General features: G+C 57.7%; 1 protein-coding gene across 2 annotated transcripts; it reads left to right on the forward strand.

Moving 5' to 3' along the window:
- SELENOI (selenoprotein I) lies at positions 1–24,633 on the forward strand. 2 transcript variants are annotated; one of them, XM_083831146.1, is made up of 10 exons: positions 1–131; positions 10,132–10,200; positions 10,541–10,649; positions 12,484–12,558; positions 13,062–13,324; positions 14,678–14,786; positions 16,401–16,449; positions 16,887–17,067; positions 17,855–18,037; positions 20,102–24,633. In XM_083831146.1, the coding sequence occupies exons 1-10, from the start codon at positions 84–86 to the stop codon at positions 20,216–20,218; spliced, it is 1,203 nt and encodes a 400-aa protein (XP_083687272.1). In that variant the 5' UTR covers positions 1–83; the 3' UTR covers positions 20,219–24,633. The 2 variants fall into 2 exon arrangements, with proteins under 2 accessions (XP_083687272.1, XP_083687273.1); XM_083831147.1 differs by lacking the exon at positions 10,541–10,649 and having other exon boundaries at positions 69–120.
- The last annotated feature ends 224 nt before the right edge of the window (positions 24,634–24,857 follow it).

Consider the following 24,857-nt stretch of genomic DNA (forward strand, 5'->3'; position numbering starts at 1 on the left):
CGCCACGGGCACGCCCGGTGGGCCGAGGCGGCGGCGGCGGCTCCGTACGGCGGGCGCGGCGTGGGGGGGGCGGCGGGGGCGCCATGGGGTACGTGACGGGAGAGCAGCTGGCCGGCTTCGGCAAGTACAAGGTGCGGGGGGACGGGGGTCCTGTTCCGGGGGGGGGGGGACACGACACGACACGGGGGTCGTGGTGCCGTGAGGGGGGGGGGGGGGGGGTCTTGGTGCTTTGTGGGGGGACGGGGGGGTGCTGGTCCTTGGGGGGGGGGGGGGAAGGTCCTGGTGCTGGGGAGGGGGTCCTGGTGCAGTCGGGGGGGGGGTCCTGGTGCCCTGGGGGGGCGGGGGGGTCAGGTCCTGGTGCCAGAGGTCCTGGTACCAAGGGTCCTGGTGCAGTGGGGGGGGGTCCTGGTGCAGTGGGGGGGGGGGGTCAGGTCTTGGTGCCAGGGGTCCTGGTGCTGGGGAGGGGTCCTGGTGCAGTGGGGGAGGTTGGGGGGGTCTTGGTGCTTTGTGGGGGGACGGGGGGATGCTGGTCCTTGGGGGGGGGGGGGGGAAGGTCCTGGTGCTGGGGAGGGGGTCCTGGTGCTGGGGGGGTGGGGTCTTGGTGCTTGGGGGGGGAGTGATGGGGAGGGGGTCCTGGTGCAGTGGGGGGGGGGGGGTCCTGGTGCCAGAGGTCCTGGTACCAAGGGTCCTGGTGCAGTGGGGGGGGGTCTTGGTCTTTGGGGGGGGGTCAGGTCTTGGTGCCAGGGGTCCTGGTGCTGGGGAGGGGGTCCTGGTGCAGTGGGGGGGGGGGGGGGGGGACTTGGTGCTTTGTGGGGGGTTCAGGTCCTGGTGCCGGGGTGCTGGGGGGGTGGGGTCCTGGTGCTTGGGAGGGGGTCCTGGTGCAGTGTGGGGGGGTCCTGGTGCAGTGGGGGGGGGGGTCCTGGTGCCCTGGGGGGGCGGGGGGGTCAGGTCCTGGTGCCAGAGGTCCTGGTACCAAGGGTCCTGGTGCAGTGGGGGGGGGTCCTGGTGCAGTGGGGGGGGCTGGTGCTTGGGGGGGGTCAGGTCCTGGTGCCAGGTGTCCTGGTGCAGTGGGGGGGGGTCCTAGTGCCGTGGGGGGGGGTCTTGGTCTTTGGGGGGGGGTCAGGTCCTGGTGCCAGGGGTCCTGGTGCAGTGGGGGGGGGGGGCTGGTGCTTGGGGGAGGGGTGTCAGGTCCTAGTTCCATGGGTTGTGGTGCTGGGGGGGGAGTCTTGGTGCAGTGGGGGAGGTCTTGGTCTTTGGGGGGGGGTCAGGTCTTGGTGCCAGGGGTCCTGGTGCTTGGGGGGGCCAGGTCCTAGTGCCGTGGTTCCTGGTGCAGTAGCGGGGGGGGGGGGTCAGGTCCTGGTGGTGTGGGTCATGGTGCTGTGGAGGGGTCCTGGTGCTTGGGGGGGGGGTCCTGGTGCTTAGGGGGAGTCGGGCTCTGGTGCCGTGGGATCTGGTGCTGAGGGGGCCTCGTGGTGTGTGTGGGGGGGGGGGTCAGGTCCTAGTGCTTGGGAGGGGGAGGTCGTGGTTCCCTGTGGGGGAGGTCCTGGTGCAGTGGGGGGTGAGGGGGGGGAGTCCTGGTGCTTGGGGGGTGTTCAGGTCCTGGTGCCATGGGTCGTGGTGCTGTGGAGGGGTCCACAGCACCAGGGGGGGTTGAGCAATGTGGCAGCTTGCATCGGGTGGGGGCGCGTGGGTAAATTTGTAGGTGCGGTTAGCAGGGCGGTGCTCCCAGGTCGAGGTCTTCCTGCAGGTGCCCGATGCGAACCCCGTTGGAGCTAAGTCCGCGAACGCGCGGACCAGGGTGAGGAGAAAGGTCCTGCCCAGTTCCTACAGCGCTGGCCACAGTACTGGCACCAGTTGCACGCCGGCACTGTGCTTACTGGCCTTGCTGGGAGGCAGCAAAGGGCCGAGGCGCGAGCACACCTCGCGGAGACGCCAGCCACGCGTGCCCCCGGGGCAGGCCTGCGGTCGCGCTGGCAGAAGTCGCTTTGCTCAGGAGGCTGCGGTTTCCCTGAATCAATAGGGACTGTGATAGAAGCAGGCGGGCTCGGAGCACGTTTCTGGTGCTCGCCGATGCTGAGGCATCGCAATTCGGTCGGCCGGGCCGTCCCTTGCCTGGCTGGCCCTGGGTCCGTCATTGCTGCGCTGACGCAGAGCCTGGCGCTTGGTTCAAGGAGCTGCTGGGGCCTCCGGTGCAGCAGGAATCCGTCCGTTCCTTTTGCTCCTGGCTGGGGGAGGAGAGCCGTCCCCTGCTCCCCGGGGAGATGCCCCGCGCGGTGGTCGGGGAGCCGGGCAGCTCCTGCGTCCGCCTGCCCCGGCGCCTCCTCCCGCTCGGCAGCTCAGCGCACGCCGTCGACGCTTCTGGCAGGGCGGAGGCCTTGGTAGCAAAAAATAAAGCTCTCGCCTCCAGGCTGGGGAGCAGGGTGCGAGCATTGGCCTTGCGGACACCTTGCTGCCGCGGAGTATTGAATATCTTCGGCCAAACCCAGGCGCTCTGTTGCTGTTCAGCGTCGAGCACCCGGTGCCAAGAGGGATGCAGCCAGGCTCCGCTGTCCAGGAGCGCGGACCTTGCAGCCGGCTGCCAGAAGTCGTGAGCTGCTTCTTAAAAGCCCGTCTGCAGATTGCTTTCTGGCAGGCTTCTGGGCAGCCTTCTCCTAGAAAACTGCGGTCAGGGGAGAAAACGGGTGAGGAACGCTCACGGAGGTGTCTGCTCTTCCTTCTGCTTTCTCTTTTTCTTGCCCTCGTGCGAGTTCGCCGCTGCTGCTGCGCGCGGTGCCCGGGGTCACGGTGTAGCTCTCATCCAGCTGGTGCAGGAGGAGCAGGGGAAGCTCTCGAGCGGTAAGAGCTGCGCACGAGGCTCTTGCCGCGGGCGTAACCGGCGTTGTCCTCACCTCGTGAGCCGCAGCTGGCTGCTGGACCTGACCTTGGCTCCCCGCAGAGGGGGGCGATGGTCTGGGGGAAGCGCCGGCGGAGCAGGGCACTGGCACCGCTCCTTCCGCGTGTGGCACGGGAGGGACCGAGCTGCGGCGCCGCCACGTGTCCCGCTCGGGTCCAAAGGTGGGGTGGGACGCTGTCTCACCTCACGAGCTCAGCGAGGGGAGCGGGAATTGGGGTTTGGGAAGGGCCTTTCAGGGCAAAACTGCTGCACCCTGAAATCCTGTGGCCGGGTCCTGGCTTCTGCGCGGGAGGCGGCGATGGCAGCCCCCCGGGCAGCGGTGCGGGGGTGGCAGGCAGCCGCCTGCTCACGGGCGGCTCTCGTGAGAGGCTCTTTGTCTCGTTACCTGCGTGGGCGCTGAAACAAAGCCCTTGTGGTTCTCCTCTCACGTGTCTGCAGGGCTGAGGCCGGGGAGCAGCAAGAAGGAGCCCCCGGGCTGCTCTCTGCAGCCGTCCGCGCGGAGATGTGCGTGTGCGGAGCAGCGCGCCCTGCAGCCCCGTACGGGTTGGCACCTGGCGGGTGCTTTGTGCCAGGAGGTGCCGGGTGGTCGTCCCGGTGAGAAGGGGGCTCTGTAGGGCATCAGGAACGACGGCCCTACGGGGTCGGGTGAGATCTTTGCCTGGGACACCTGGTGCAGGGTGCAGCAGGCGCCGCGGATCCCGTGCCCTGTGCGCATCCCGCGCTCCGGCTGTCGGTCGGACGGTGTCCGTAGGTCTCTTAAGCGGTTGGCGTGAAGTGGGACTGCCGGGCCCACACGGGTGCCCTCTCCCCATCCCCAGGAAATCCTTTTCCCTGCAGGCTCCAGACGCCGCGGAGAGCAGGGCCGCAGATGTCGCGCTGCGGGAAGCAGGTGGCTGGAGGCTGTCCCGGCGGCCTCGCAGAGGCTTCTCTGGAAACGCGAGCCCTAAAGAGATCTCCGCGGGGCTTGCTCTGGCGAGCAGACACACCCATGTGTGCCAGGGGCTCTTCAGAGCAGCGGAGCAACAACGCAGCTGGCGGGGGAGCTTTTTGATGTTAGCGACCTGGATGGGAGGCTTGAGGCTACGAAAAGGCCGGTCCTCGCCACCGCGGGGCAAATCGCTCGTCTTCTCCTGCAGGGCCCTTACGGGAAGGGTGCGGAGCAGGAGAAGCCTTTGAGCCCTGATCTTGAATCACTTAACTCCTTCCCCAAGGGCTCCCTAATTGCTCTGAGGCTCCCTGCGTGTCTGCCTTTAAACATCTGCTTCCCAGGGAGCCGTAAGCTCAGCGTCCTCCCGGCCTTCAGGACTTCCAGGTGAGCAGCTGGAAGGTGGAGCTGCTTCCTTCTTTCTTCTCCTGTCCTGCAGTTAAAACTCAGGGGCTCGATCCTCTGCCCGGCTCGGAGCATCCCTTGCGTGTCTGAAAGCCCCCTCTTGGTCAAAAACTGCCCGGCTGCTGTGGCTGCAGGAGGCATCTCCCTTCCTGGCCAAACACGAAGCCCTTCATGGTCGGGGATCCGCTGCCGCTCCAGCGCATGGCGGCTCCCGCAGGGTTCCCTGGGGGAACCCAAAACCCTCCGAGGGCTCCCGTACGAGCAGAAGACTTTGCCCGGGGGCGAGCTGTGCGGCCGCGTTCCCTGCCGAGGAGCAGATGCATCGGCGCAGCCGGCGGGCCAAGGCTGTTCCTCTGCCCCGTGGTGCGGGTAAAGCTCCCGGGCGATGGTTGTGCTGCTGCAAACGCCCCTCTGCCCCTGCCGCCTGGGGAGCGGAGCTTCGAGGGCTTTGCCCGTGGTGTTTGTGTGGTTTTGTGTTGTTTTTTTTTTCCACCGCAGTCCTTCCGTTAAAGGTGTGAACTGGGTGCGAGGGGCGCCGGTAGCGGGGCTCCTTGCCTCATCCCGCAGCAGGAGCCCTCCCAGCTTCGCTCAGCCACCTGCCACCCACATCCTCTGCGCCTTTTGTCCCGACAGAGAGGGACGGGACGGCTGCGGCCCCCAGGCAGGGCTTGGGGACGGCTGCGAGAGCCGGGTGCCCTCCTCCTGGATGCGTGCAACGGAGGGGTGGGAAAGCAGAGCCGCTTCTTGGCGGCGTTTTGCTCTTCAGGCTCCCTTTAAAGCGAACAAAACCGAAACCCCTGTCTTTTACTTTGCGTTTTTGCCGCAAATATCTGAGATATTCGCGTGCGCCTTCCTCCGGAGCCTGCTGGGATGGCCGGGTGCATCTCGTCCCGACTCGCGGCTGCGGGGACGCAGAGGGAAGCGACGGCAGGGCAGAGGGATGCTGCTGTGTGCCCCAGCCTTGGGCTGTCGGGGAGGCAGAGGGCTTGGAGCTTCCCGGGGAGGCCCGAACTCCGCCGTGAGCAGCTTTCCCTTCTGCTGTGGGGTGGGAGAAACCGACGGGGGGATCGGCCCAGCTCGGGTCTTTCCAGTGGCACTGCTGCTTTGTTCGTTGCCGCGGGTTGGATCTGGGCCGCGAGGAGCTCCATCCAAACAGCCGCTGCCTGCTGATGAACAGCCGGTGCTCGGCTGCTGGGGCTGCCTGCGGGAGGACCTGGGCACTGCGTGGAAATGGCAGCGCCGCTTCCCGTGGCTGCCTGCATTATTCGGGCTCGTGTGATTGACCTGACTCGCTCTGCTCCGCGCCCTGCGCGAGGCAGCTGTCAGGGCTTGGGAAGTAACGCGCCTTTTGCTGTATTTCTCTTAGCTGTGAACCTCCTCTAGCCCTCCTTCCTCCTCTCTGCAAACAGAGAGCCAGAGGGTTATGTGTTTTTTTTTGGGGAAAAAAGAAGTTTTGTCTCTTTCAGATCGCCTCTTGGAACTTGGCAGTAGTCCTCCCCCGGTCCCCGGGGGTGCCTTGCTTCCTCGGCGGTCGTCTCCTGATGTGCGTGGCTTTGTCTTCCTCTGATGGGTGTGCTTAAAAGCTTGGCTGACCTCCTCTGGGGGGGGACTGCGATGAATTCTCCTTTCACACCGACTCGCCTGCTCCCCTGCTTCTCCCTCGGCACCAGCAGCGGGCTTGCAGAGCTGCCTGCTCGGGGCCGATCCCCCTTTGGGCACTGCAGCCCTCCTGCAGAGCCCCGGCGGGCTGTAGGCAAGCGTGAAAGGTTTGTTGGGCTGTCACAAGGCTCTTCTATCAGGTTCCTGTCTGTGTGCTTCTGTTTCTGCTTTTTTTCTCTCCCCTATCGCTGCTCTGACCCCGCGATTCCCGTTCCAGAGGCTCGTCGCTGGCTCCGAGCGCCTTTTCCTGCCCCCGGGGAGGAAGGAGCCTCGGCTTTGCTGCGGCAGCAGTCCCACGTCTGCGGGAAGGCAGGGATAATTTCCCAGCTGGTACCCATGGGAGCTGAAGGTTTGGATGTGAGGGTGTTGGCGGGGCACAGCTCCTGCTTTCCCAAACAATTCCCGCGCCCCGTGGGGTTTGGGGAGCAGAGCGAGGCCCCCGCTCGCCGTGGCAGCTCCTTGCACAGCAGAGGGGCTTCGGCTCTGCGTGCGGATGTCTGCGACGTGGGCAGTAGGGACTGAAAAAACAGGCGAGGGGAGGGAAAACGGGGCAGGCACCGAGGCTGGCGGTGCTGGGCAGGGCTGGGGGACACCTCGGGCACCTCTCTCCTGCCCGTGCGTCCTCCCCGCCGCCGGCCGTCCCTCGCGCCCTTCCCTGCACGCTCCCCGCTGCCCGCGTGCTCCCTCCTCGTGCCAGCTGGGAAGTGACCTTAGAGAAAACAAACAGGTTCACGTCAATAAACGCCCTTAAAGCACGGCGCCGCTCCTGACGCGTCGGCAGAGCGCGGGCATAGTGCAAGGGGGATTTGTTTGCCCTGGCACGGCTCTGCCCGGCTACGGGCCCTGGGGGCTGCCGGGCTCGCTGCCTTGCCTCAGCCCCCGTGGGACAAGGTGCTCAGCCTCGTGTCACCCTCGTACCTAAGGAGGTTCGTAGGAAACGGCCTCCTGGACGTGCTGGGGCCGCTCCGCCGAGGCGCACGGTGCCTTGCTCCTGCCTCGGGGCTCCCCCAGCCCCCTCCGGGCGTTTGACACCGGGGCGCCTGCACGGCAGAGCGCTGTCTGCTGCTGGCTCCCGGTAATGGGATTACTTAAAAGCTGCATTGTTTTTCTGGACATGAAAGCTATTAGTAGAATCTGGGCTATAAATCTGTGTTTTCTTCCTTGCGCACGTAATTGGATCTTCCAGAAATGTCCTGGTTGTGTGATTAACGTCGGTTTTAAGCTCCACGAGCCGTTCGTGTCTCTAAATCCCGTAACGACAGCGGGCAGCTCAACACCACGACGGCACCGAGGCCGCTGGTCCGTAGGACACCCCGATGGTGCCCTTGCTGAGGTGCTGCCGTGCAGGAGACGGCGTGGCCCTTGCAAGTTGTCCCTTGCAGGCTGTGCTGGCACCGAGCGCTTCTCAGAAGCCTCTGTCTGGCTTCTTGGTGCGAGGAGGAAGGCTGAAGGCTTCCTTGGGTGCCTTTGGTGCACGCGATGTGACCCGACTGATGGGCTCCGGCTTAGCGCCGGGCTCCCTGCTGTGTTTATCGGTGCCGTGTTGGGTGCTCGTGCACGTGCTGCCCCTTCCCCAGAACCGCAGCCGTCCCTGGGACCGTGCTCATCGGCTGTGCCAAGAGCCTGCGATGAGCTGGCGCGTCTCAGCGAGCTCACGCGTCCAGGTAAAGAGTTTCTGAGTGTAAATTATGCTGAGATTCGTCAAATTGCCTCTTTACGGCTTTTTTTTTTGTGCGTAGGAGCAGCTGCTTTTGGAAACGTTACCCAGCAGGGGCTGGAGATGGGGGGCGGCGGAGCTGGATGGAGGGCCCCTCGTCCTGGTAGGGGTTTTTTAAGCAGATGGTGGCGCTCCGCTTGGGAAAAGCCCCCCTGGGGGTGAATCTTTGGGCTGACGGGATGTATCCCGTCCGCGTGGCCTGGGGGACGTGCAGGTTAGCTGGAGGGACGTGGCTGGGAGCTGCAGGGTGGTTCCGGGGGAGGGACGGGGCGTGGGGAGGCTGCCGCTGCACGGTGCTGGCCACGGGATCATTGCTCCAAAGTTGGCTGGGCTCTGTTCTCAAAAAGTTTAAAACTAAATCCCTGGGGGCTGGCTGGGTAGGGCCGGCTCCTTCCTGTTGTCATGAGGAGAAGCTGAGCCTCTGCGCGGTGCTGTTTCAGAGCAGGGTCCGTTACACGTGTGTCTGTCTGCTCTGAGAAGGATCCTCTGGAGCCTATGAGATTCCTTCCGTCCCTCCCCGAAATCGAGGGAGAAATCAGAGCTCCGACTGATGGCCGTCGTTGGCTGTGATAGAAAAACGCCTCGGAGAAGGGTGCGTCGAGTGCGTTAGTCACCAGGCAGATGCAGGGAACGGAAAAAGTGATGCTGACGCTTGGGGAGGATGAGCTGGCTGAAGGACAGCGCCGGAGCCCTGCGCGGGGAGCTGAAGCACCGCTGTGCCTGGAGCCTGGGGCTCTTGCGGGCTGTCAGGCCCCTTCTTGGTTTTCCTTCGAGGATGAAAACTTCCAGGAAGGAAACCAGAGCCTGCAAGGCTGAAACCTCCCTAAAAACGAGCTTTGCCCACGCTGCCCGTCCCTGCCCTCTGTCACCCGCTCTCCGTGTCCCCAGCAGCACCGCCAGCGCCGTGCGACCCGACGGGGAGAGGGGAAAGGGGAAAGCGTCCTGGGAGCTTCCCCAGGGCACAGCACTGACAAACGCGGGCGGACAAACTCCGGGGCGCTTCCCCTGCCTCACTCCTGGTGTGGCGTTTGTTTTCTTGTTCGAGGCTGTGACGGGGATAATGAGATTTAATCGGCCTCCGGCTCTCCTCCTCCCCTATCTGGTAGTTAGTCCGAATCCTATTATCTCGTAAGGCGTTCGGAGTTCTGTCCTCCACCGCGGAATTAAGCTGGGATGGAAATTCCTCGTGGCTTAGACCTCGTCTCGCGCAGCCTTGAGCTCAGGGTTTTGGTGCTGTGCCGCAGCTCCCGCGGGGTTACCGGTGCTGGGAGATCGGGGTGGGCACATCAGCGGTGCTCGGCCAAGCCCCGGCAAGACGGAGCGAGCTGTCACGGGGAGGGCAGGGAGGAGCTGATGGGAGCAGAAATGCCTGCCGAGGAAGGGACCGGCCCCGCTAGGAACGTGGGAATAAAATGGTCAGCCTGGTTCCCCTCATCTCTGGCTGGGCAGGCGGGGCAGAGGCTTGGGTCGGGGGAAGAGGACTGCAGACAACGTGATCTCTGCTAGGACGAGGCTGTGAGCTACGCAGCAGGTAACTTGGGCCGCTCTTGGGAGCCAAACGATGTCAAATTTTAACTTTCTGGCTGGAAACTGTCCCGCGGCTGTCTGGGTTTGTGTTTCTCCCCCCACCACGTGCACAACCCAGCCACCTCCGAGGACCACAAAGCTTTGGGGTGAGGGGTAAGACCTCCTGCTCCTCTCTGCCCTCTGCAGAAGTCTCGGCTCCGTGGTGGAGAGGAGCCTTCTGCCGGGAGCCCCATGTCTCCATCCAGCCCGAGTCGCCCGCGTTGCTGCTCTGGGAGCCGGGGTCTGCGCCCCTCTGCTCCTCGCGGCCAAATAAATCGCCCTCTGCCGCTTGAACTGCAGCAGGGCGTGTGGGGTTCGGTGATGCTCATGGATGTGGGGCGGTGCCTGCGGCGTTTTGGGGAATCTGCAGGGTCCTGCAGGACGAGGGAGGGGGCTGAAGGTCTTGCTCAGAAACAGCTTCCGTCCTTCTGGAAGGGGAAGGTCTCTTCCAAATGACTGGAGACAGCGAGAGCTGCCGTCCCGATGGGTTATTCTGCACCGAACCACACCAGCTCCCTGTCCATTGGCGAACAGTCTCCTGTTTTAGGGCCGAGGAGGTCCCCGGTCCTGGACTCGGCAGGGTTCAGACAGGCGGAGCGGGGTGCATCGAGCTGTCCTCCGCGTGCCGTGCCGCGGGGCGGCTGCAATGCCTCTGGCTTGCCGGGAGCGCTCCCCGCAGTGCCTGCGGAGGTCTCCTCTGTCTGTCCCGTGAAGGGAGCCTTCTGAAAACCTCCGTGGTGAGCCTGGGAGCTGTCTGTGGGCCGGTGGCTGGTGTTGCTGGAGCTGGCAGGCGCTTTTGGGGTTGCTCAGCGCCGTCCCTGGTGTGAGTCCGTTCCTGGCGATGCAAAGACTTGGGTAGCAGGTGCTCTTAGGGAAAGCTCGATGTTCAGGATCTCTGGCTTCCTGCAAGAGGTGCTGGGGCCCTGACTGTTGTGTTTTGACTTTTATTTCCTGTCTCGTTCACAGTACAGCGCGGTGGACAGCAACCCCCTGTCTCTGTACGTCATGCATCCCTTCTGGAACACGATAGTGAAGGTGAGACCTCGTCCTGCCCTGAGCGGGACAGCGAAACGCCTGTCACCGCCACGTCTTCTGCGCAAGAGTGTCAGCTGCAGGGCCCTGCTTGGCTGAACAGAGCTGCTTCGTTTGCGGTGTGACTAATTGCAAAGGGCACGGCCTTCCAGCTGGCGGCTGCCCCGAGCTCACTGCATCGCAGCCCAAAGCTTCGCACTGTCCCGTGGCGGTGGGTGCGCCAGGGCAGTGCTGCCCAGCACCCAGACGACTGTAACCAGGCCCCTGCTGTGGCCGGGAGCAGCGCGTGGTCCTTGTTAGGTATTTTAATGAGTTCATGTGTTCTTTTGCTGCTTCCCCATAGATCTTCCCTACCTGGCTGGCCCCAAATCTGATAACGTTTTCTGGCTTCCTGCTGCTTGTCTTCAACTTCTTCCTCATGGCATACTTCGACCCTGACTTTTACGCTTCTGGTAAGGCTGCCTTTTTCTGTTTGGATGTGTCACCTCCTCTCCTGTGCCGGCTGGTGCTCGGCGGTGAGCCCGTGCAGCCGGGGCACTGCCGGGCAGCTGGCTGCGCCGGAGGAGGGATGGAGTCGAGGGCCTGAAGTCACCGGGCTTCTCGATGAGGACTTGTCCAGGTGACGCCTTCCCCCCGGCTGCTGGGTGCGTTTGCTCCTGGCTGGCTGCGTGCAGGCGAAGGAGGACAAAACAGCCAAAGCCGAGTAGGATCCGGCTCTGCCTTAGCAGTGGACAAGAGCCAGTGCCCTCCTTTTGAAACAGAAAGTGTGGGAAGAGGGTGATGTGGGAGACTCTGCTTTCTGAAGTCAGCGAGCAGAGCCTTTTTATTTGCATCCCAGCTAATTGCCCTCCTGCAGAAACATGCTGGCACCACATTCAGACTAACAAAAGCGAAGTCCTCTTCCTCCATTTCACCGTTTTGCATAATGCGAGGATGTGCACAGCTTTACGCTTCTTAAACAGTACCCGTGTTCGTCTGTTACTGCATCAGTTCAGTTGTCTCCTTGCTTGTGGGAGTGTCCTAGGGAAAATATTAATGCGGCATAACTCTCAGTCACTTATTGATAGCTTCCTTTCAGTATTTTTCTCTCCCTTTCCCCCTGCCAGGTTTGGTTTAGGCTGCTCAGAACAGTTCATCTAGTTTTTCTAAAACCGGGCCAATCATCAAAGTACAGTTAAGTGGAAAGTACAGTTAAGTGAGAAAAATAATTTTCCTTTTTTTTGGTATGGCCTTCATTGACAGATAGATAAGCACTGTTACCAATACGCAAGGCTTTCAAAAGCTTGGGTGACGTGAGCGGTTGTTGGCTAAGATTTGGACTGTGTTTTGGTCCGTGAGCCCTAGGAAGAAAAGCTGACATAGCTCACGGGAGCCCAAGAATCCCCAGGACAGGACGTCAGGTGTTCAAAAAGTTGTGCTCTGCCAAAGGGGTGGCAAAGTTTATGCTGTGGGGACCCTTTTACGTTCGTGTTACGGGTCTTCTGCTTGGAAGGAGAAGGTTTCATTTTGCTGGTGAGGCCTCCAGGAGCTTGTGCCTTCCCCGTGGCTGGCCGGTTTGGTGACTTGATGCTCTCCATCCGCTGCTGGAAGGCACCATCCTGCTGCTGAAAGGAAAACAAGAAGATGACGTTTTGGGGCATTGTTGCTCCCCATGGGAGACCTCTGTGCATCCTCACGCGAGGCTGCCACCATGAAGCAGCTCCCTGCTTTTTTTGAAATGCAGCTTTGGGCTCCCCGAGTTGCAGGCAGCTAAGCTGGCTGTCTGCCGAGACAGCGCTGGCGGAGGAGGAGAGGTTATTAAGGAGGAACTCGGTTTCAGTTGGCAGGGACGAGGTCTGGAGACTGGGAGGGAATTCCCCACGTGCCTGCAGAGGCAGGGTGCAGCCACTTCTCCGAGAGGCTCTGGTGATGCTCCGAGCAGTGCAGGAGGAGTGCCCGATCTGCACACACTTCCATGCCGTGCATTTGGGCTGCGGTTGCTAGCTGCCCCCACCAGCTCTTGGATCCTGTGACTCCGGGGAGCTGGGGACAGAGGACAAGTATGTGTCCTGGTCTGCAAAATCCTAGGATTCCCGTCTCCGTGACCCGCTTCCACGAGAAGCTGTGGAACAAACAGCTCTGCCATCTCTCCCTGGAGAGAGCTAACATCTGTTTCACCGTTTGAGTTGTGGGGGTGCTTTGTCTTGGTGAGCAGCCGGTCCCCGTTGCTATGCCTCTCGTGCCAAAATAAACCCGCTGAGTGTACATACTGAGCTGTCCTCTCCTGGGTCTTTCTGATCTCTGCAGCTCCTGACCACCAGCACGTTCCAAACGGAGTGTGGGTCATTGTGGGTCTCCTCAACTTCATTGCCTATACGTTAGGTAAGAGTTTATCTGCCTTGCGGGGGGTTGTCGCGGTCATCTGTTCATGCTGCAGCTGCGTGTCGTCTTATCTCCGAGCCTGCTGAAAAATCTTTGATTCTGGGCTTCAGCCATGCCCTGCTCTGACTGCCGCTCATGCTGCTAGAGCAGTTCCAGGAACCGCTTGGCAAAGAGCATGGAAGGAAGGTGGCCCGGAGCGGCTGACGTGGGAGGAGGATGCTGGGCCTGGCTTTGAGGTGCTCTGTGAAATTCTGTCCCTGGTCTGCTTCAAATAAAGTCTTGCCAGGTTTCTCCTCTGTCGCGTTTTTCGGTCTCAGGTGGAGCTGGGGAGTGGGACGTGCTCACCGTTGGAGGGTGAGGGCAGCGGGAGCTGCCACTCGCTGGCTGCGCACGCCTTGTCAGCTGCAAGCTGGCCCATTGCTCTGCGCAGGGATGCCCAGCAGAGCTTCCCATTTCGGGGGATGTCTGTCAAAACTCCCTGTTTCTCCCTGCTCTCTTCCCAGACGGCGTTGACGGGAAGCAGGCTCGCCGAACCAACTCCAGCACGCCCCTGGGAGAGCTCTTTGATCACGGCCTGGACAGCTGGGCGTGCGTGTACTTCGTCGTGACGGTTTACTCCACCTTTGGACGGGGCTCCACGGGTGTCAGTGTCTTCGTTCTCTACCTCCTCTTGTGGGTGGTCTTGTTTTCATTCATCCTCTCCCACTGGGAGAAGTACAACACAGGGATTCTCTTCCTGCCCTGGGGATATGACATCAGCCAGGTGGTAAGTACGCGCTGCCGTGGTTTCAGCAGGAGCTCGGCAAAGTGCTGGCGTGCCTGGGGTGCAGCGCTGCCTGCTGAGCTGCCTGCAGCTCTGGTGCCTGTCCAGCCCCCTGTAAACCAGGCCCTGAGGTGCTCTCCAGGGTGGCTGTCCCCAGCCTGCCCCGGCAGCGTGGAGCAGGGCAGGGCTCGGAGCCGCGTGCCCGTGGTGCTGAGCCACAGCGCGCTGGGAGCCCTCACGGTGCGCGCTCCACGCTCTGAGATCTGGCGGTAGGGTTCAGCTTTGCACAAATGTTAAATCCAAGGAAGTTTACGTGGGTTTTTCTGTTCATAGTAGCTTTTGCAGACGGACTTCCTACGAGAAACAAGGCTTGAGGAACGGTTATCGCCTGGTTTCCTCTGCCTGGGCTCTGCGTGTCCTGGGTACCTCCCGGGTACCTAAATTCTTGCTCTAATTAGTTTCCTGCATTACACCCCACGGGTGCATTCAAGCCTAGAAGTTCGGGGTGCCTCTTGGCACGAGCAGGATGCGTGCCAAAGTGCAGCTGCGTATCTAGTTTGCATTTTAATCGCTGTGCCTGGAGCAAAGGTTCCTAGGGAGGTGCCCCCCTGCGGCTGGGTAATGAGGCAGTTGATGTCGAGGTTAACGGTGATGGAGCGGTTGGGATGTTGGCACTTCCTTCTCTCGTTAAGGACTTCTCTGCAGGAAGCACTTTCTGAAGGGCCCGTCAGTACTGGGAGCAAGCTCTGGATGAGTAAAATTCAGCTTTAGTGCTCGCAGCTGCCCGTCCTAGCCAGGGTGCAGTCTCGCAGCACCGAGCAACGCACCATACTTGTGTCTTCTGGCTTGTCAGATCCTGGGTGGGAAACGCAACAAGCTGGAAGGAGAGTGATTAATTGCAATAATCATCTTTCCTGGTAAAATAAGACTGTAGCTGGTCCCATCTGACTATACTCTGACCTCCTCCCCCAGAAGCATTGCTTGACCTGGGTGCTTTCGGACCTCTGCCTAGCACAGAAATCATAGCATCATAGAATATCCCGAGTTGGAGGGGACCCATAAGGGTCATCGAGTCCAACTCCTGGCACCACACAGGTCTACCCAAAAATTCAGACCGTGGATAAAGAAAGTCGGGCTGGAGGGCCGAGCTATCCTGCAGCGTGCTCCCTGCGCCTTCAGGGCTGCCATCGCAACTCATGTGTTCCCTGTTAGCTTTTTCCCTGTAATAACTTCAGCAGATGGATAATAGGAGACCCTGGGCAAACCTCCAGAGCCCAGCTGCCGTTCCCTGAAGCTCCCTGGCGTGTGTTGTGCTGCCGGGCTGCTGACACCCGCTTCTCTTCTGCTTTCTTTCAGACCATTTCCATCGTCTACATAGTGACGGCCATTGTGGGAGTTGAGGCCTGGTATGCACCTTTCCTGTTTAATTTCTTATATAGAGACCTATTCACTACAATGATTATTGGTAAGAAACTCCATGTTGAAGCCTGTCTTTTAAACGCAACCTCTTTCCCGACACCCAATGTCTTAATTATTTCATGCCGCTGTTGTGTTTGCTGTAATGAAGGCTCCCGTAGGCCGTCACCCAGGTGACTAACGCAGGGTGTTTGTGCAGCCTGCCCCTTGCCATTAACTCTTGCAATTAACTCCTGGGGCAGTTAATTTGGAGAAGCTGACTTGTTGCAGCACACCTGGGTCAGTGGTGACCAAAAGGATGAGGAAGCGGCGCGCTGTGCTCGTGCCTTCAGGCATATTCAGGCTGACCGCGAAGGGCTGGCGCAGTGCTGCGCCAGGGCCAGCCCCGGTGCGGGGTTGTGTCGCTCATCTGTGGGTTTAAAGGTGACGAAGCACAGCCCAGGGGGTGCGTGGGTTCGGGGAGCCCCTTGGTTTGGGGAGCTTTTGTACTGGGTGCAGAGCAGCTTGGTTCCCTGCCTGAGGCTCCGGCCACGCAGCGCTCGGGGAGCAGGAGCTGTTGCCTGAATGCTGCGCCAGCAGCCTGGGGTTGCTTCAGGGAGTGGGGTCAGGCCTGTGGAGGTGGGGAAAGCACCTTTGTGGGTCCTGCCCTCCGTGCACCCGTCCAAAAGTTAAATAAAAGGGTGTGCGGCCTTCCTCCAGAAAAGCTGGCTGTTCTCTCCAGCGGTCAGACAGAATGAGTCCCTGCAAAGGGGGGAGTAACACAGGTGGAGCTGCGTGGCTTGATGTGATTTGGTTTATTCAGAACTTCTTCCTCGATTGTATTTTCTTAACCTACGCCCTTTTCTTTAGGGATTAATTATAGCTGCTTAATTTCAAGTCAATGTGTCTTGAATTGTTACATTAAGAGAAGTGCAAGCATCAGATTTACCCAGGTGGATATTTTGAGCTTTCTTTTGGCAGCCACAGAATTTAAGATATGAATAATGAATGTACTTTTCCTTCGTGGAAAGTAGAGCACGATGTGTACACTCAGTGTATCTGTGCATTTGAATAGGAGTTAGGTTATTAAAAGCAGGAATATTTACGGGTCTGTTAAAATACCTACTGCTATATAGACATGGAAGGAGTTGTGATGGACTTACATGGATTTGGGTGTAGCAAATGATGTTTACCGTTTAGGTTTTCAGTTATTTAGAGTTTTTGTACCATTTGTCAAGCTAAATCACAAGAGTTTTTTTGCACAATGGGAACTGGAAATGCTTGCACGTGGTGGGAGAAACAGCAGATTGGCTTTATTATAAAGACTGAAACCTGCGCTGCGCACATCCATGTCGTTTGTGGGCTTTGAACTCACGTTGGGTCCCATTAAAAACAGTATTGTAATTAAATTTAGTAGCTGTTTAAAGCGTAATACTGGGCTCGTGAATGCAACTTTTTAAAATAGAAATGTCTTTGATTTATAGCAGACCTTAACTTGTAATTACAACTCTTGAACCAGAATCTTGAGCACTTACTTTTAAACCTGCTGAGCTGTTCTTGGTGCACCTCTGGGCTATTTTAGTTGCAAGCAGCTTAAACTGGAGCCCAACCATCTGCCTGTCCATGGGGTGCACGCGATGGCCTCCCTCTGCTTGGCGCAGTAACGTAGCTCTTTCTCTTCCAGCTTGTGCACTCACCGTGACGCTGCCGATGAGCCTGTATAACTTCTACAAGTAAGTTTTACCATTTTTTAACTCTTCCTACCCACATTAGCACATTTGCAAGAACTCCCAGAGCCTCATACGACCTGGTTTCCCTAGTAGTTTTCAGATGGGTGTTTCCAGGGTGACAAAGCAGCTTCTGAATATCCGAAGGTCCCAGTTGTGGGGTGCAGCCTGCTCGGCAGGGGCTCGCTGAAGGGCTCCCAGCTTATGCAGGCTTGTCCAGTTGTTCACAGCCCAGGAGTACAGGTGCCTTTGTAATTCAGGGTTTTTAGGTTAACAATGAAGGTGTGCATCATCCTCGTTTGACTGTGGTTATGACAGGCGTTGGCAGTTTTGGGAGGCAGAATGTCCAGTGAGATTTTACAGGGCATTTCTGGAAGCAGGGACCAGGTGTTTCTCAGCTGTGGTTCCAGGAGTTTTCATTTCTCTGTCTGCTTGCCTTTCAGGGCCTATAAAAATAACACCTTGAAGCACCACTCTCTGTACGAAATCATGCTGCCACTGGTGTCCCCGGTGTTGCTCTTCGTGCTTTGCACCACGTGGATCTTCGTGTCACCCATGGACATCCTGGAGGTCCATCCCAGGCTCTTCTATTTCATGGTTGGAACAGCCTTTGCGAACATCTCTGTGAGTGGCTTTTGCTTTATGCTTCCGTGTAGCCCCTGGGAAGCGCGCAGCCTCCCAGGGTGAAGAAAAATGCCAGTTCAAATGGGAGGAAGGAAGGGAGATGGGAAGGTTTAACTTGAGACAGCTCTGCTATTTTGCTGTGACTGAAAGAACGAGCAGGAAAGCAGACAGGGTTTGGGGTCTGCAAATGTCACAGGCATCTGTGCTGCAGCTCTCAGCTCTTGAGGAACTAGAGACATAGTCAACTTGAGTGTGTTCACACACCCATGCATCCTCTGTGGTGTCAGCAGCAAACTGTTAATATCAAGGAAGTTCTTGTTTCTTTTGGGGGAATAAACTTAAAATTGGAGGGCCAGAAGCTGTTGTCCAAACCTGATTTGGCTGCATGTTGCGTCTGTGCCTGCTTGAGACCTTAACAAAGGTACCTGTGCTCGTTCTATCAGATCTGTGTCCGTGCAGCTCTGTGTCTGTGCTCTGCCAGCAGCCCGTGCTGCTGATCGTGCAGAATGCTGCTGGTAAGGCTCGGTCAGCTCAGGGGAACTCCTTTTTCCTTTGAACATGCCCTTGCTGGCTGCTTCCCTGTTACCTGCGCCACGGGGCTCTGCTCTGTGTGTCTCACAGGAATTGTAATGCAAAGGCAGATCCCAAGCGAGAAGCTGACTGATGGTAGTTGTGAGCGCAGGTAACTGGTACGTGTACGTGTGTGACCGTGCTCTACGCTGCGAACAGCTCTGGGCTTGCAGAGCCCGTGCAGGACGCAAGCTCTGACAGCTTTCTCTCCCTGCAGTGCCAGCTGATCGTTTGTCAGATGAGCAGCACACGCTGCCAGCCTCTGAACTGGATGCTGCTCCCCATAGCGCTGGTGCTCTTCGTGGTGGTGTCCGGCTTTGCACCCGACAGTGAAACTCTTCTCCTCTACTTGTTAACCGCTTTCCTCACCCTGGCGCACATCCACTACGGCGTGGTCGTGGTAGGTGAACTGGGCACGTGGGCAGCGGGCTCGGCTGCAGGCTCTGCTGGGGAGCTGCTGCTTAAAAACGGGAATGTCTGTGAAACAGCCTGGGGCTGTGAGCTCTGTCGGGCTGTCCGTGACCATGGGAAACGTGGGCTGCCTTCCTGGTGAGAGGCTCTGGAAGGCTGATGGGGTTTGAAACGAGCCTCGCACAATGTTCTCAGGGGCTCTTGTGCCAGAGATGGGTTTGCAACAAGTCCTCGTGTCCCTGCTGCTGTGTTTAACTGGCTGTGGCTGCAGCTTAGAGACCAGCTCGTAGGTCAGCCAGCCTGGGCGACTCACGCCCCTGGGCAGTGGGAGGCACTCCTGGAGACACTCACAGCAGCGGCTGTGGTGTCTGCACGTTGGGAAGGAGTGCCTGGTTTGGGAGTCTTAGTGTAACACGTTAATCTGCTGTCAGTGGTTAATCTGCGACCCTGCTGACGTGCCCTGCGCTGGGGACACGTCCCTTGCACTGCAGCTGCCTGCCTCCCCCCTGCTGCAGGGGCTGTGCAGAGGTCCCGGGGCTGGTTTTCTCCCCTCGCTCTCTGCAAACTCTGCCTGAATTTTGATTAAGAGAGAAAACAAACTCAGAGGAGACCAAGTCCTGTTAGAAATGTCCTGGGAAGCTGTTGAGGAAGTGGGGCAAGGGCCCAGATGTTCCCTGCAGAGCTGGCTGCTACCACATGTGTAAACCCTCCTTGGGAAGCCCTGTCCCCCGGGAGCCCCAGCGCTAATGTGGAGCCTCCAGAGTCAAGTTTGAGCTGTAATTACAGCGAGGAGGTAATACCCAGGTTGTCTCCTCTTTCCAATTAGCGTAATGAGGCTTCTATGCGAGAAGGATTTGAATAGCTAAGAAGCTTAAATAAATTTGGTCTTGGAGTCATAGCTGGAGATGGGAGACTGAGAGGATGGGGTAATCCTCTCTGCCCAGGCCCGCCCATCAGTCAGGGAGGTTTCCGGTGCCCCGCTCCCCTGAGTTCGTGTTGCCCCTTTCTAGCTTTCCAGGGGCCCATCTGCAGTCTCCTCTCCCAGGACAGAAGCGCCTTTACTGATACTGAGGTGCAGAGCTTTTTAGGGCAGTGACCGGGACGTAATCCCCAACTATTCAGAACTTGGGAGCGCCAGTGTGGACTGGATGCTCTGCCGTGACTTGCTGCCCGGCTCAGTGCCTGGTGCTGCTCAGCACCGCTCGCTGTTGGATCTGCAGTGACTGCTACCTGTGGTCAGCACCGCCAGTGCCCCACCATCCATCTTATCCTCCATGGTTCTGCTCCTCCGCTGGCTGTCAGGCATGCAGGAGTAAGCAGCACTTCCCAGGCTAGCAGGGCTCTGTGAGCACCTGAGAGAGCCTTTCCTGGTGCAGCTCTCAGTCCTGCTCTCAGTCCTTCCTGGTCTTCTCGTTGTTTCACAAGAGGTGGTGAAAGCTTGCTTCTTTATTCTGGTGCAAAAGGGACCCAATTTCCCAAACCTGGCATTGGGCACGCTCCTCTCTGCAGCCTTCCTGCGCCAGTGCAAAGTACTCGACCCCCAGTTTTAATTGGAAATGGACTCAGGGAGCAACTTTTCCTGTGGTTATCTGAGATTATCAAATTAATTGAAGGAAAATATTAAAAATATTGCTGTGAAGGGCCAAGAAGTACTGCAGAGTAAAAGTATGAGTGCCTGCGCTCGGGGCAGGGTGTTTCTGACTCCCACGCCTGAGGAGGGTAGGATGGAGGCAAGCCTGCTCCTGGACAGGCTGGGCTGTTGCTTCTGCTCTAATTCAGCTGCTGTAAAGCCTTGCTCCATAAAACCATCCAGGGAGGGGGAAGGAGAAATCTGCCCTCCTCGATGCAGTGGGGCAGTGCTGGGCAGATGCTGCAGTCCAGCCCTGCTACGCCAGGGGGGAGCATGTGGCTGGGACAATGATGGGGAAGGTGGGTGCAAGGAGGTGGCAGGGCTTTGTCAGCCGTGCGGGGAACAGGTTGGGCGCTCTGCCTGCTTTTTTCCTCGTCCCCCTGAGCCTTGCTAACCCTGTCCTGTTGCCTGCCTTGTCCCCAGGTGAGCCAGCTGAGCAGGCACTTCAATATACGACCCTTCTCGCTAAAGAAGCCCACGCCGGATTGACTAGGAGTGGAGGAAGAGAAAATCAGCTTGCAGTCTGCAGAAGTACTGTAAATAACTGCTGCAAATACCTGTAAATACTTCAACCATCACCACAGATCTAAACCTATCCTCTGGACAGACATCAGGGCAAAGTATGCGCGGTATCTGGTGCAGCCAGGTCGGGACTGGTACAGGACAGCCTCTGCTGCTGTTCAACGAACACAAGCCTACGGTTTTGGGTGAAACTGGACGAGGAGGGTAGCCTTTCAGGTCACTATTACTGTATTTTAGACCAGCTGAATGTTCCCAGTAAAACCTCAAACCCCAGCGCTTGCTCAGATAAAGCTGGTTGGGGATGCAGATGGCTTTACCTGAGCAAAGCACCTTGACCCATCACCAGAACCAACGTAGCAGCTGACTTCTGCGAGGTCAAGGGAACATCCCGGTGGTCAAGCGTTCCCGTCTGTCCCGAATCCTGTTAGCCCTTCTCCCGGGCTGGTACTTAAGGAGCAAATGGTGACAGTTCTCCCACATTCTGTCCTGCCTTCCTGCACTCATTCATTTGGGCAAATACTTGCACCTTTTTTTAAAGCAGAAGTAAACACACAAAACTTGCAGTAATATTCTACTTGGGGCGGGGAGGGGGGCTTAGGAATCAGGGTTCAATTTCATGTAGAAGTGGGAAGGCAGCTTCCCCGGCCCCTGCCCGAGCGGTGGGCACCTGGGACCACATCTCGACGTTCCCTGCCTGCGGGCTGGCGTGTGGGCCCTGACCGGCGGTGAAACACTGCTCACACCAGCCTCTGTAACACGGAGCCAAACTCCCCCCCCCTTCCTGCTGGTATGAACTTGCTGTTCCAGGTCGGCTCTGCTGGGTCGCTGCGTGCTGCCCGAGCCTCGTCTTCTGCGGCGGTGCAGCCAGGCTCAGCCTGCGCATCGCCCTTCCCACCAGACCACCAACAGCAGCAAATCCACAGCTTGGAGAAGCACCTTAATAATGTTGTGTTGGTTGCGTGTGCACTTTCAGAAAGCTCACAGGCGCGTGTGTGGTGGGGTCCTTCCCAAATACCACTTTGTTTTCAAAACCGCTGTCCCCGGCGGCTGCGTGTCTCATCCAGGGATATATTTGTTTACTGTCCATTTGTAAAAGATGTTTGCATTGATTTTTTTTTAAACATTTCTGTAATTGAGTTAATTGAGTGGGGTGGTGAAGACTGAATGCTGATTTTCTTTTCTGTTCACTTTTATTTAATGAAGACCTGTGCTTGAATGAAGAGTGCAGCTTAAACCCAGGTTCTGGAAAGGCTGCATCCGGAAGTGGACAAGCACAGCAGGTTGTGCATATGTAATTACCATGGGAACAAAGTCTCTTACACACTGATCATTGCGGGTCATGGAAGCTTGGTCGCGGCATTTTCCTTCCGCAGGCGAAGACTCCTCCTCCTGCTTTAGGAAACCTTCAAGCTGTAACTACTATTTAATGATTTGGGATTTTTTTTTATTTTTTATTTTTTTTTTGTAAATTTGAATCATTGTCATGCAGACTGAGACTTGAAATCCTGAGGCAGCTCGCAGTGTTCGCTGCTCTGTGCGGTGCCGTGGGTGGAATCGGGGTTGCTCGGTCACGGTACGTCCTGCGTGGGGTCGGCTGGGGCGTTTGTCTGGGCTGGCGCCACCGCAGGTCTCGGCTGCTCGTCTGTCTGTTCGTGTGTCTGTACAGCCACGTGTCTGCGAGCGGTGTCTTATCTGGGAGAGGGGGCAAATGGTCTTCAGAATTTATTTAATAAAGTAGCTTACTCTATATATTTTACTGACATTGTACAGGAAAAAAATGAAGTGTGCAAAGGAATTGGGCTCTGCTTGAATCTTTGACTCTGGCTGTTCAATGAAATGCAGTTGTGAAGGGAGATAAATGTAAGTCACGCTCGCACAGGAATTACAGGGAATCTCTGAAAGAGAACACAACGCTTACCTGTGGGGCCTGTTCAGGTAGCAAAACTGCGCTAGCAGCACTGGCAAAAGCGGCAGTTAGATGATTTATTTTCTAGTTAGACGTCTGCAGGACTAGGGAACAACTGAGCTGTTCCCTCAGCCTTTCAGCTGAGCTCTGGGGTCCCGAGCCTGGAGCTTGTGTTGTCCTGGCTCTTCCCATAGCACTGCTGGGCCTGAGGACTGGGCTCACCAGTGCTGCGGGAGGATGTCTGATCTTAAACCTTGGGATGTCCCTTTGTCTCCTTAGTACACAGTTTGTCTCTCGTCTTGTTTGGCTGTGAGCTGGTGGATTTTTGCAGCCCGTAAGAGTATACCTGAAAAAAAAAGCCTTTGTAAAGCTACAAGCATGTGGAAGCAGGACTTCCTCTCTAAAATCCTGAAAATACTTGTGCTGTAGGAAAAAGCTGTCTCTTAAAAACTGGAACCACTTCCTATCTGCACAGGCTTTATCTTTGAAGAGTCCTGGATTTTTGGTGCCTTAATTTATTGCACCTTGAAGCTAGCAAAACACCTGCTTAAATCTTAAATCAGTGCTGGAAAGCAGGCTCGCTCCTCTCTAGTGCTGCCAGGCTCGTGGCAAAGCGAGGTGAGAGCAGACCTGGTCTCGGTGGGCATCCAACTCCGTTTCTGACTCGTGCTGCTGTGAAGCTGGGTGGGTTTCTGTCGGGGCTGTTGTAACTTGGGTGATTTCTGATCCCAGCTTCTGGGGGAACGGAAACACTTGAGCAGAAAGACCAAACCACCTCGCCATGGTGGGGTAGGGCATGCTGAGAAACAAATTATTTATTAATAATAATGGTTTTAAGTCTTAAAAATAAATTTATTCCTTGCTAACTGCATGTGAGGGTAAGTGTGTTACGGTGCTGGTTGCTCCCCTTGCTGGCTGGGGCTGTGTCCTCAGGCCTGCCCGGGGCCAGTCCTTGCGGTTTGTGCTGTCGCTTCTTCCAGGGATAGAGTTGATCATAGTTTCTTAATTACTGGTGTAATTGAGATAAACTGAGTTTATCTCAATCCAGAGTATTACTGGGGGAAAATACCTGTTCGGGGAGGCTGCAGTCCTTCAGGACCCACAGGACCGCCGGGCTCCTGGCCTCGGGCTCCAGGCGGGTCCCGGTACTGCTCCTGCTCCTTGCTGCAGTTGGTCACCCTTCGTGGTGAAGTGGGGAGCTGGGACACGTTAGCGGGCTGGTGCCGGGCTCGCCTGGCCGGGACAGCCTCGCAGGCTGGGTTAACGCAGCCTTTTTATCTCAGTTGTGTGGTTTTGTGTCCCAGCTCCTGCCTCTGCACCCACCCAGGGACCTAGCGCAGGAATTCCCCAGCTGAGGCTGGCGTGCAGGTTTTGTGGTCTCACGGAGTTTACATTAAAGCAGTGTTCACACTAAGAAATGTTTTATAGGCGCAATCACTGCCTGAAAACCGTGGACGTGAGCACTGTGGTTTTTAGCTCATTCCTTCCCCGCAGTGTCTGTGCCGCAGCTGGCTCAGGCTGTCCCGCAGTGCTCGCATGGCTCAGCAGCAGCCTCTCCTCTCGCAAACACCAGTCACCCGATGCAGCCAGGGCCAGGAGAGCAGGATGCTGTAAGTGTGAGCTTCTAACGCACTGAAAACGCATACTCTTAGAGCTGGCCTGATGTTACTCTGGGTGCAGGGAGTACCTGCAGTTTGTAATCTGAGAGTAGCTTTGATCTGTGCCTCTGAAGTCAGTCAGTTCTAGCAAGACCCCTGAAGTCTCCTCCTCTGGGAGCATCTGTGCCTGCTTGGGATAGACCTGAGAAGCCTCTGGGAAAGAGGTAGAGATTTGTGTGTATACACACAGATCCAAGAGTGCAGCTGCTTTGTGTGCACGTGGGAGCTGTAGCTGAAGCTCTGGTCACCTTAGTTTACGGCACAACTGTGCACGGGGCTTTTGTACCCTGAAACCTGTAGGAAATTCCCTGAAGCTCTCTTGTTTCCAGTTGTCCCTTTTTGCTTAGTGTCCATCACGTGCTTGAGACGCAGGAGGAGTTCCTCCAGCACACCCCAACCCCCTACACACCCCAGCCCAAAATCTTCCAGTGCGACGTGTCGGTCCCGCTCTGGTGCTGTGGGCTGGCAGCAGTGCTGGGCCAGCTGAAGGCTCGTTTGCTTTTTGCTGTTCTAACGCAGATCTGCAGCACCAGCGTGGCATTGCAGCCTTGTCTGAGACCCCATGGATCAAAATTCTCCTCTACCCCTCGTGCAGGGAGCCTGGCCTGCTTCTGTCCCTCGAGCTTTTAGTTGAAGTGGATGCTGGTTTTGGTGGGGGTCCCTCAGCCCAACCTGCCTGGCCATGAGCAGCCCTGGCATGGCTGTGGGCCCCAGGACCCCAATTCCTTCCCTGGAGCCGTCCTCAGGCTGGGAGTTTAGGTACTGAAGTGGGTTTGAATTCGTCTCTTAAATGCTATTACTGAAGTATTTATTGTGTTTAAAATGAACGAAAGCTATTAAAGTTCAATAAAGAATAAAATTTTCCAAGCCTTTTAAGGGTGCTTGTCTTTTTTTTTCCTCTTTTTTTTTTTTTTCTTCTGCCTTCTGCATCTATTTGCTCTTGTGTGCGTATCCCTACAGCAATAATTTTCATTCCCCCTCTGTCAAAGGCTGGGGCGAAGGGACCGAGCTGGCCCGGCTCCTGCACGGGGCAGGACTTCAGCAAGCAGAAGGCAGCGCTGCCTTGGGTTGGCTGGTGACCAGCTGAAACCCT

This window comes from Anser anser (assembly GCF_964211835.1).
Source record: "Anser anser genome assembly, chromosome: 3".
Classification (NCBI taxonomy): domain Eukaryota; kingdom Metazoa; phylum Chordata; class Aves; order Anseriformes; family Anatidae; genus Anser; species Anser anser.